The sequence below is a fragment of the Cricetulus griseus genome, assembly GCF_003668045.3.
Source record: "Cricetulus griseus strain 17A/GY chromosome 1 unlocalized genomic scaffold, alternate assembly CriGri-PICRH-1.0 chr1_0, whole genome shotgun sequence".
NCBI classification, from domain to species: domain Eukaryota; kingdom Metazoa; phylum Chordata; class Mammalia; order Rodentia; family Cricetidae; genus Cricetulus; species Cricetulus griseus.
Window position 1 is genome coordinate 173,948,518 of NW_023276806.1, and position 12,745 is coordinate 173,961,262.

The following is a 12,745-nucleotide window of genomic DNA, read 5'->3' on the forward strand; positions in this document are numbered from 1 at the left end:
CTCTCTTGCTGTGGGAAAATGCAAAGGATGTACACATACTATTGAAGCCACATTCTCTGTCACTAGTTTGATGTCACTCATTAAAGGAAAATCCCTATAAAACACTGCTTTCTTGTCATACTGCCTTGATAACAGTGTTCTCTTCATTTATTCATTTCAACAAAGATTCACTGGTGAGTACAGGGATACCCTATAAATGTCAGGAATCCACAATGAAAATAGTAATAATCCTCAACTTATAAAGCCATCATTGTAGTGCATAAGAAATGTAAAAAAATGCAACATAAATAGTATGTTAGAAGACATGTACAAAGTGAAAAACAGCAGGTGTGTGGGGGTGCCAACCATGTGCTGAAGGCAATGTTAGGATTGGTTAGAGTTGGTTAGGCATCATTGAAAAGCCGACACTTTGAAGTATAAAATGGCAATGAAGTGCACTGAACACATTTGCCCTCATTTTTTGTTAATTCTTTGAGGATTTCATACCATATATTTTTACTGTATTCATTCTTACCCCTAAACCCTTCCAGGGCCACCCTCTATTCCTTCCCTACCAAACTTTTGTTCTTTCTTTTTAAACCCATCAAGAACAGTTGGTGCTACCCACATCCTCTTGGATATGTGCTTTCACTGGAGTGTGGTCAGTCCTTAAGAGGCTGCACCCTGTGTAGGGAGACACTGTAATTTTTAATAGGTAAATGGCAACCAACAGGAAGCCAGAGTGTGCCAAAGCAGCAAGGGAAAGAGAGCTACCATGTGCCTTGTCTGTCCCTTTAAACCTCTCACAGGTCACCCTCACATCACCGTGACCACACCCTGATGGGTGTAGTCGGGCACATCTGTAGCCAGCCCTTAGGAGGCATGGTTACTGTGTCTCCCTCTAGGAAACCGACTCCCATTTCCCATTTTCTCTCAATCTCCCATAAGCTCTGAGTGACCCATTGTTTCTGTCTCCCTTCCTCCAGGCTGAGGTTGTGTCTGGTTTGAGCTTGCACAGCCTTTGTGCATGCTATCATTCATAATCATCATGAGTTCATGTGGACACTGCTGTGTCTGGAAAACAGTTTCCTTGTAGCCATCTATTTCCTCTGGCTCTTACAATCTTCCCACCACCCTTTCTGTAATGACGGCTCAGTTTTGCGAAGAGGGGGGTTATATAGATTTCCCATTAAAGCTGAGTGTTCCACAGTCTCATCTTCTCCATACTTTGACCAGTCAAGGGTCTCTGTGTTAATTGCCATCTACAAAAAAACCAAAACAAAAAAAATGACATAGCTTTTCTGATGAGAGTTGAGAGTTGCATTAGTCTGGTGTATAATGATAAGACATTAGGAATCAGTTTAATCTTATGTCTGTTTAATGACATGACATCTGTAGGTTCTCCCGTAGGTCTAAGGACCTGTCTAGACTCAGGTTCTTAGTGGCTCTAACAATGGTGACAGATATGGTTTTCAACTTGTGGGGCTAGCCTTGCATACAAGCAGAAGGTGGTTGGTTACTCCCTTGACTTTTGTGCCATTATTGCTGCAGTGGGCATGTCTTACGAGGGCGATTGTTGCAGCTCACATTATTCACAGGTAGGTAAAACTGGTGATTACTTTTTTCTTTGGTAGCTCATGTAGATCACCAAAACTATGAAAACTAGGCAGTAGGGATGAGACTTCTGGGTGAGTACCAGCTTGATTTCTGTTTGAACACATTTAAACAGTTCCAATTTTAAAGTTACACATGTTTTAAAGTTCCAATCTTTCAATTTTTTTACTTTGTTCTTTCAAATCTTGAATACTTGTTTTTATATAGACTATTCAATTAACACTTTAAATAAATTCAACATGGAATTATTTGCTAAGTGGTGCAATATAATTATTTCTATATGAAATTATATTGGAGAATATATACTCTACTTTGTTTTTTTTTTAAAGGGTTGCTGTAGCTATTGACCTGAGTTGTGTATTATGCATTGGGTGGGCATCTGGACCTGGCCTGTGCCTGGAATGCTGGATAGCATTGGAGGTGTTTGTCCATTAAAACATGTTTGCTCCATCCATCAGGAACAGAGGCTGAACACTCAGGCTGCCATTGCTTCCAGTGTTCTTGTTAGCCTTGTTCCTCAGCCTGGCAGTTTCATACCTTTGTGTGTGTTATATTTCATTGATGATACAGAGTTATCTCTATGTGTCTCTCTATTCAGGAAAAAATAAAACCTTACTTTTAAAAAGCTTCAAATGTGATTTACATACATACTTGGTACATTCTACTATTTCCCATTCTCTGTATTAACTGTAGGGACTGGGTAACCTGTGACTCCCTCTTGTGCACTGTAACTCTTGTTGGCTTCCCAGTGTGTGTTATAGACTGCTGTAAGCTCATAAGACCACATCTCAGGGTACCTGAGCCATTCAGACAGTTGTTCACCAACTTTAGGGTGTGTAAGTGTCACCTGTGAGCTTTCAAACTCTTCTAGATCTTCCACCCTTGCCTTGGGGTTCTACAGGCCAGAAGATGAGGTATGAATGAGGTTATCTGTTTTGGGCTACGGTCTCAGTATGTAGCCCTGACTGGTGTGAAATTCTCCATGTAGATCAAACTGTATGCAAACTCACAGAGATATGGCTGTCACTGCCTTCTGATATAAAGGTGTGGCAAGCACATCTATCCTGAGTATGAGATTTTGCATGGTTAGCAAGCTCCTGAGCTAGACTGAGCATTTCCATTTGGTTCAATGGCCACAGGACCTATAGTTTTACTGGTCACGTCCCAAACTGTCCCTGCATTGGTCACTCTCCAGGCATATTGAAACTTGGTCTAGGTTCCCTTATGTATCAAATTTCATCTTCCTTCTGATCTCGTTGACCACTAGCCATACTGGCCAGCAAGCCAGGCCAGCCAGTGGAGCCTTGCCCCAGTCACTATTCCTCCGTCCTTAACTGATTCCTCAGCCCCAGACTCTCTTCTCCACGCTCTCAGAGGAACATTCTGACACATTTCTATTATTCTGGCCTGGAAGGAAAAACTTAGTGGGAAAACAGAAAATCACATCTGCAAAACAGTCCATGCCCTGGGTCTTTTCAGTTATGTGGGGGTGTGGCATGGGAGGAGCTGAAGGAAAGAGGAGGAAGGGGGAATGATATAAACATAGGACTCATATATTAAATAAACAAGCCCCAAAGAAACAAACCAACTTCACAACCCTACTTTATCTCAAGCTTTGAGGGCACAGAACAAAACAGTGTGTGCTGTGAAATAGCAATTTACATTCAAGTCGCTGATGTACCAGGAAGCTAGGTGAAAAGATAATGCTAAAAGGAAAACAAGACCAAACAAAAAGCCAAATCATAAATGACCTCTACACGCTTTTAATTTATTCTGAGCCTTCCTGTTCGGGGTGCCCAAAGTCAGCACAATCCAGCAGATCTGTTCATTGACCAAGTCCCACAGTTGCCACAGTGGCAGACACTTCGGGTCCTCTCGTTTTAAAACAGCTCCAGGAGTTTGCATCAGACTTCAGTCCAAGGAATCAGATTTCAGTTCAAGGAATAGGTCTGTCCAGTGTCTGCTTTTATTTTGGAAGGTTTGTCTCCACACAGTCTTTTCTACACGGCGATTTATTTATTTTTTTTTAGATCTTTCCATTTTGATGCCTTTTCATTGCTTTTCAGCTCACAGCAGGAAATCTCATTTTTGTTCCTTTCTGGCAATTTTTTCATTTTTTTCTACTTCTATTGTTATAACTGAGAAAAGTACATCTCTCTCTCTCTCTCTTAAAAGAAAAAAAATGCCTGGACACTTTGCTTGAACAGGAGCCCTGCTGTTCATTGTTTGTGGAAGCCTAGTTGCCGTGTTCAGTGTGAACCCTAGGGCGTCAATACCATTTCAGAAACCTGTTTGATGTGACCTGTGAGATCTGTGGTTGATGAACACATCACCTCCCTTGCCTCAACCACTGTACCACACCAGCAATTAAATGAGGTAGGGGTTGGGTTTGTGTGTTATCTAATCTATCTGTGAGCTCGGAGTGTGGAGAAGCAGGAAGGATGGGCTGATGGGAGACTTTTCTTAGAGTAAGCCCCTCACTCTCTGTTCTGGCTTTGAAGGCTCACTTTTTAGCCTTTTCCTGCACTGGAATGAGTTAGGCTCCTACTTTATTGCTGAAATGCCAGAAATCGGAAACTGCTGCAGGAAGTGTGTTGGAAGTCATTTAAATGAAGGAATAAATAGGAATGAACCCCAATAAGAACAATAAAGATAACCAGAAATCCATGGAACCTGAGGCTTATCATAAATACTTGCTGTCTGGCTGCTATGCTGAAGGGGAGGAAGGATTTAGGAATGCAAGGACTGTGTTCAGAAGGGCTGAGAACCTGGGACTCTGTGTGCAAAATAGGCAGAGGGATGTCCTGAGCCTGAGTGGGGACTGTGCACACGCACACTGGATCTTGATTCCGTGCAACATGTGTACCATTTGGCTGGCCAGTTCTACTGCTTTTGTGTTGGATTAAGTCTAGAACAGTGACTCTTTAATACGGTTCTTCATGTTGTGGTGACCCCCAACCATAAAATTATTTTGTTGCTACTTCATAACTGTAATTTTGCAACTGTTATCAACCATAATGCAAATATTTGATATGCAGGATATCTGACATTTGAGTACCAAAGGGGCCTCGACCCAAAGGTTGTCTAGAAGGACATCGCCCTCTTTTGAGCTAGCCAAGTCTACACATATCCTATGAGTTGGGCAAGCCTGTCTACCTCTGGAGAAAAGGATATCTGGGGGTGATGTTTATTAACTGGGGTGGTGGTATGTCTGCCAAACAGACAGTCATGAACCTAGAGGTCCAGCAGGTATCAAAATCCATACCATGAGACAAACTGAAACATTGTTGATTTGCCTTATGTTCATTTTATAGCTTAATATATGTGTATTTATGCACAGAAGAAAGGACCAAAAGGCTATGTTGAATTAAAATGGCAATATTGTCAGTGCTCAGGCCTATATGAACCATGATTTGGCACAGGTTGGAGGCTCCTTTGATCTAAAGTATTCACCCTCCTATTTTCTTTTAGTTTAACTGTCTTGGATGGCAGTCTCAAAGGAAGTTGGGTAAATGAGTAGGAATTTTAGGAACTTTGGTTATGCTTGGTCTCAACTGGCTCCAGCCAGTTGTCATAATGGGAATGCCATTAGATTTGTTTTTCAAGAGAAATGGAAATCACATTGAAAAAAAATGAATTGCTACTCAACATCATAAAAATTCCAAGGGATCAAGAGCATTCCACAGGGATGCTGGAACATCGTCTGTGCTTCTAGGACTAGGCCACTCCCATTTTCCAGAGGCCTCTATATAAACGGGAGATCAGCACTCACTCTGGAACATTCAGTTTTGTCTTGAGGATAATTACCCTATTCAGTTTCACTTAATACATATATGTTGTACCAGGGTCTGTGTCAGGTTGGAAGACAAAATTCCCATCAAATCATAGTCCCTGTCTTCAAGAAGCTCATGGAACTTTACACAGTGGTAGTACCATAGCCAATGAAGCTTATCCAAGGTGCAATTAACACTATTTGAAAACTTTACCCAATATGCTGCAGTATAATCAGCAGTGATAATCTTTGACAATCTCTATGGTGACTGTAAAAAAATAAAAAAAGAGTGATCTCATGGTTTGGTCTGATAAACAAACACATTTCAGTCAATGTGTTCTGGAACAGAGAACACGTCTATCTGGAAATAACTCTTGAGGTTGATGTGTCAGCCTGAGCATGGTGGGTTCTGTCTGGGTTTGTTGTCACATGGCCTGCAGTGTCTCAGTGCCCACTAGAGAAAGCTATGAATTAACATATCGTGCTATTTTATTATGAGTTCTTTTATTTGGTATCATCGAAGACTCTGGTTTTGTTCTAAACAACTTCACCTTGGTCCAAAGAGAGGTCTGGTCACAGTCCTTGGTTCATGAGAGGTAACTGTCAATCTTTCAAAATGGATGTCTTTAAGGTCCATGGTGAGCTCCTTGAAGCATAGTTAACATATTGAAGAGACGACTGAGACACACCCACAGGGTCAGAAGCTGGTAAACACAGGCTGGACCTTTGAGGTCTGTGATATCAATCTGGCTTCTGGCAAAAAGAGGATACTAGAGATGGAATTTGTCCATGGAGCTGTTGATTCAATTACTTGTGTCCCTGTATGAAACCTTAGTCAAAAGCACTAGTCACCAAAGTTTGATTTAAAATCCTGATTGGCAAAATGGCTGTGGAATATGGGAGACTTTGCATTTGAGGTGTTTTTTTTTTTTTTTTTCCTGATGTGGTGGTAGGAATATTTCTTCTTTGTCATGGTTCTCATATCTATTCTTTCACTATAATAAAACTAAAGTTTTATTATAACAAGGAGGGCTGGCTAGGATAGCCTGGGCTACATTCCCCTTACTCCTATAAACAGAACGTGTTTTAGCCTGAAGAGTCCTGGTTATTTCAGAGGATAAAGCTCACAACAGGCTGCTTTGGTGGTCCCACAGCTATGAGACATTCATAGTTGAGACTCCTTTGGTCTTGGAAAGGTTTCCTGAGCCAGAGACTAGCACACAGTGAATCTTCAGTTTCCAGGATTATCTACAAGTGAACAAGCTACCTCGAGAGCCCTGTTCATGTACACAGTATTTCTCTAGACAACTCAACTTATATCCTGTGAAACTGTCACATTAGGGACATCATATCTACAGCTGGGTCTAAAGTGCAGCCAGTTTTCAGACACACTTCTCTTTGTAGTTTAGCAAACTCATTTCAGTTGATATTCAGAGTCCTGGGTGGACTTGGGTAGATGACGACTTTAAGCTCAGATCTGGGTAACTCTGGTTAATGGCAAAGTTTTCATTTATGGAATAAGAAATAAAAGGAGAAGATGAAATCCTTGCTTAGAATGAATAGAAATGCTTCCTGACCAAACCAAATTTGGGAACACACATGTCTGAGCCATTCTGAAGGAAGCAAAGTCAGACTAACATGCTGTGGAGGCCAGGAACCTGGAGACATAATCAATGTTGTCAACATGTACATGGATGACGACGAAGTTCCATGACATCTCAGCCATTTGCATATGAAATGAGCTGTTGAGGGGAATCAGGCTGGAGGACTGCGCAGGAGACTGAGGTTCTCAGAACCAGGTGACAAGGTGAGGATGCTGCTGTGAAGGGGAGAAATGAATATGCTATCCTTAACTACGTGCCCCATAACCAAGTCCCTCCACTAAGTCTAAAGATCCTTGGGGCCTGCATTATCTTGGTGCCCTCCCCCATTCTGAAACACGAAGGGCATCAATGGGACCAATCTTTGGCCAGTGTGTCTTCCCATCTTCCTTGGCAGCTGGAGGCTTAGGGCATGCTGGGTGATTGTTGCCCATTTTATTCCTGGGAATTAGAAACCCTTTCCCTGGAGTTTTCTGCAGTAAGAGACCTCATATTACCTAGGAGAGCCCCTCTTGTGAGGACAGTAGAAGCATCTCCAGCGTTCTTGTTAGACTCTGCTTGAATATCTCTAGAGTGAAGGAGCTCACTCTATACAGGGTCATCTACTTGGGAGCAGTTTTTAATTATTATGGGTTCCTTACTTGTGTTAGACTGGTGTTTTCTTCTTTTGGGAAACAATCTACGAATGTGGCAGACAAGACTGATGACCATAGACACTTATTTAGAGCTTGTTACAGTCCAGGCACCAAGAGTTTTAACTTATGGCATCTTTGTTGCTTAATTCCATTCTATGGGATGTTTATTCTGGCTGCCTTCATCTTGCAGGTGAGCAAACTGAGGCTTCTAGTTTGGTGTCTCATGTGAGCTAGGGTGGGATGTGCTCACACTCGCCTTTATCTCCTTGAGCATGTAAGAAATAGCCTTACAGTGAGTGCTTCCTGGAGGATATTTTAATGTGAGCTCACAAATCTAGGTTCACTATGTTTTCTGCGTATCAGTGAGTATTGCTAGTTTATGCTTTCATTCTGAGTATGCACATCCACATAGCCTATGCATATATCAATATAAAAATTACTACAGAACCATTCTTAAATTCCTAGCATTCTTTCAACTGCTGCTGACCTCATGAAAATATTCTTTTCATAATACCTTAATTCAGTTTGGCTCAGGTTTTTTAGGAGAGAGTTTGATTTTTACATCTATTTACCCCTGTGTTTTCTACCTGATGGTTTTTGTCGAAAGCGTGTATAATTCTGTGGTTTCCTGCCACCTGTTCTGTCATGCTTCATGACTGCCTCTTAGAGAATCCCACGTTGCAGAGTCATTAATAATTGAAATACTCAACAAAAATCAGTCCATTCTTAGAAACAGCACCATCACTCCCAGGGAGGTTTGTGAGCAGATAATGACTGTGGAGATGCTTGTATTTGGTGAGGTATTGTGAAGAGAACTACAAGAGAGAGAACAGATTGCAGTCTTCTTTGTGTTCTAAACATTTCCTTTTGGCTATGACACTGAATGATACTCTCCCTGCTATCTACACACAAAACAGTCATGTGTGGATATAAAGTGGGTTCAACTTACAGGCTGTCCAGGTTCATCTCCCCCGAGGATTCTGAAGCCAAATCCAGACTCCATCCTTCGAAGGTGGACATCCAGTTCCTTATAATCTGGACCTGGCATAAAGGAAATCCCATTGAGTAATGAATACTGCCTCTTCCCATCTCCCGAGGGACAGAACACACCAATGATAAATTAATTTTTGTGGATGTGATTAATGAGAGTGCTGTTAGTCAATGAAAAGCACAGAGGAGAGAGAGAGAGAGAGTGGTGGCAAAGTAGTAGGACCCTAAATGTATGTCATTCCCAGAATGGCAGTGAGCATCCCAGGGCATCGCTACAGAATTACCCACAGGTAGAGAGAACACATGGATTTCTGAGTGAAAAAAGTTGATGGTTGTATAATTTCTAATTTTCCTGAGAGCCTTTGGTTTGCCTTTAAGAAGCTGGTCTGTGACTTTGAAGATGTTTGCTCTGATTACCTCAGAAAAGAGTGAGAGAGCAGATGGCAAAACCCGCAAGTGTCTGCAAGTACTGCCTAGGAAGCTACTACCATCTGTTTACAATTCAATGTATCCAGTGTTGGCCGTTGTCGTGTGTGTGTGTGTGTGTGTGTGTGTGTGTGTGTGAATGTGTATGTGTATGTGTGTATTTGTAGGGTATAATTTATGTCTTTTGGGCATGCTCCTTTAATCTCTCTATAAGGTATAGGTAGAACTCTATTGAGGCCTAAGAAGAATTTCTCCCCCAGATATTTTTTAATGTGAAAACGTTATGGACTGTTGATCCCATAAGTAAATTAGAAAGTAAATTAGAGAAGGGAAACCCATCTAAAGTTGTACCAACAGAACAAAAATGGACCTTTACGAGAAATGGAAAACTGTCCTGAATGGCATTTATTTTGTTTCTAGAATAAACTGTCACACATCTCCTTTCATACACGTCATTTGTGATGGGATTGTGGGTTAGTATTTCAGGACAACCATCCTGGGGAGGAATATTTATTATACTATCTTTGACTTAAGAAATACTTAGCAATTTCTGGGCTTTAGTGGTTGAGAGGTAGTATTAGGAACAGGCCTTCAATAAAATTCCCCTTGCTTAAACAGCACAGTTTTGGAAATTAGGATGAGATTTCAGAGAAGAGTCCTCAAGGACAAAAAGCAAAATTCCGGAAAACACCAAGCCACTTAGACATAGAATATTAGTTACGGTAGACAGGGCCTCACTGAGTGATAGCTATGTATCTCTCCTGGGCTCATTGGTAAAGGACTGCACACAGCACACCCAATGTTGCCGTTCTAGGCTAGGCTTTGTACCCAACCACCTGAGCTGTTTCCAGTGATCAATGAAGGGTAAGCCATCCACTTCTGACATGTGGGGAAACGATGGTTCCCTGGTGCTCTCTTAAGAGAGTGGCCCTGGCCCATAGGCACTTCACATGTGTAGGTTGTACAATGCTCACAAGCGTCTATGTCTGTTATGACCACACACACAATGGAGGTCTTTCCCATTCAGCTACTAACACATGCCAAGAGGAGTAACCATCAGACTTCCACTAGTCATCCTGTTTAAACTTTACAATCTTTTGTGTTTTAAACATGGGAAAACTTAGATGTGTCCAATTATTAGTTAGAATCGGTGGTAAAGAAATGATGAAAACTTTGCTCAACACTATATGACAAAGTGCTTTGTAAACTCAATCAGCCTTTGGGCATCTGGAGGCAGGTGGACAATCCTATAAAACCACGGCAGTATTTTTCCAAGGGATGGAGAAACACAAGGAGATATGGGAGATGACAGCTAATAGCCCATCACAGTCGGATCTCCACAAGCCGCTTAGGATGCAACTATTCATTCTAATCTCCTGTCTGGAAACATGGGAAATACAAAAATAAGGTGTCAGTGTTTCTGAATTTAAAGAGACAGAACTTTTGACCTGCTTCTCCTCGCTCTTGCATGACCTGTGTGTACGCACAAGTGGAAAATTGCTTCTTCGGTGATTTGATACCTGTGAATACTGCCAGGGAAACTTCAAAGGGGTTTTACTGTATGATACATCTCAGTTAAGAGATTTCCCCAATAAGAAAAGGCCAAAATTGTGACAGTCCCAGCAATGGAGTTCTGAGATGTGTCAAGGTACGTGAGGAGTTTGGTTTATGTTAAAGAGTATTGTTGTTCAACATGAAAAATTTTCATTAGCAAATGACTCAGTTTTTTAAAGTGGAAAAAAAAAGTCCTAGATTTTATCTGGTTAATTTATTTAATTCTGCGAGCAAGGTGCTCACCTCTCCTTTTACTTTCTAATGTACTTTTCCTGACAGTTATAAGCCTGTGACTTAAAAAAAAAAGTGTGTGTGTGTGTGTGTGTGTGTGTGTGTGTGTGTGTGTGTGTGTGTGTGTTTATACACTTCTGCCTGCAGAGGCCCAAACATTAGCATTGTATTCCCCAGAGCTAGAGTTACAGACACTGTGAGCCACATGATGTTGGTGTTGGGAACAAAACTTAGGTCCCCAGGAGAACAAGTGCTCTTAGCTGCTAAGCCATCTCTCTAGCCCCATGGGTTCTGGCTACTGCTCTGACCTGCTGTGTGTGCTTGCACACGGGGGAGGGGAGTCCCAACTCTGCCACTTTCACCCTCTGTTCTTCAAGGCAGATGTGAACAACGTGGCACCCAAGTAAGACAGAGACCGAGAAGGGTCACCAGAGAGGTGTGCAAGCAGATATGACTTTTAATTTTTTTTTTTTGTTAATTTTGCAGACTGCAGGGCTAGGAACTTTAGAGGCACAATTAGCTGGAAAAATAGTTTAAATGATAGATTGTCTTAATTGGTAATTTCTTTTTTAAAAAGGGCTTTTAGAAAGATAATTTTTCTTTTGTTCCTTTTTCCTCCTGTCTGAGTCTGGCCTTACAACGTAACTACAATTATATGTACAAAGATAAGATACATTGCTCTTTTTTCCTCCTTGCTTTGTTAGGAAAGAGTGGATGTTTTTAAGACCTCACCTTGGCTGCTGTCCTGACCAGGTGATGGGCTCCATTACTGTATCATGTTTTATCATTCCCCTTATTAATGTAAGTCAGCTTGGGACAAACATGTCCTTCTTTACCACTGCAGCTAAGTAGTTAATCATTGCCACCCTCTAGCTTGTCTAGAAGTAAACCATGCACTTGGGAGCTCATTAGATAAAGGGGCCTGGCAGGTAACTGATCTGTCCTGAGGAACTTAGGATGCCACTCAACCATGCCTCTGACAGCCTTGTCATTTCTGTTTCCTTGTTTGTTTTCTTTTCTTCTTTTCCCTTTTAGAAGGACCATGGTGGGCTCTTCAGATGCTACCTTCAATGATTAGCCGTGGCCAGTACTATGTCTTCCTTAGAAGCTGGGTCCTAGCAGACACAGGTGTTAAGAAACGAAGCATTTCATGACAGTCTTCTCTGATGGCATCCTGTAGGACCTTTGAGGCAAGCTAGTGAGAGGATGCGCAAGCCCTAAGGTATCCTGGGCTCACAGCAGTGCTATAAAAGCTTACATTGAAAACCTAGTAATCAAAGCAAGGTGTGGTGGTGCAAACTTCCATCCCAGCCCTTGGGAAGAAGACGCAGGTGGATCAATGCAGGCTCAAGACACAAGACAAATACATAGTGAGACTCTGTCTCAAAGGAAAAAAGTACTAAATAGTTGTTATCGTCACAACTTCCCTCATAATAAAGGAGAATGAAAATTTAAAAGCTGATTCCTGTTTGCACTAAGATCCCAGAAGACTTAACATGCTGTAAGAGCTTATGCCTTTGCAAAGCATGGTTTTAGCATAGCATTTAGGGCAAAGGCTCAATGACAAACACAACTGATTAATTTTTGAATGGATTCATTCTTCAAAACTGCAAAGAACAGCATTTTTTAATGGATTAATTGGCACATGGGCTGCTATTATAAATGTCAATTAAATTTTGGTAGTTAATCCCTTTCATTGTATCACCTTTGGCACAAAAGCCTCTATGTACTTATTTTCCCTATTGAAAAGAGTGTTGCTGTTGTGGCTTTCTCTTGTAAAGGGAGCTAGGGAAGACTGAGGAAAGAATAAAGATTTGAAGAAGGTCACTCAATGTTCCCATGGGTTCAGGATTTTTCAGGCATTCTAGATACTGAATGGGTTAAAGAAGAATTAGTTGCTTTTAATCACCGAATCAAACATCATAGATAAGCAGCTGATGCAT

At 41.4% G+C, this 12,745-nt stretch overlaps 1 protein-coding gene across 1 annotated transcript in view; it reads right to left on the reverse strand.

The window, feature by feature from the left end:
* Positions 1 to 12,745, reverse strand: part of Magi2 (membrane associated guanylate kinase, WW and PDZ domain containing 2) — a 1,367,305-nt gene that overhangs the window by 136,338 nt on the left and 1,218,222 nt on the right. The window contains 1 exon segment of the mRNA XM_027393460.2: positions 8,551 to 8,642. Coding sequence (XP_027249261.1) covers positions 8,551 to 8,642 — 92 coding nt within the window.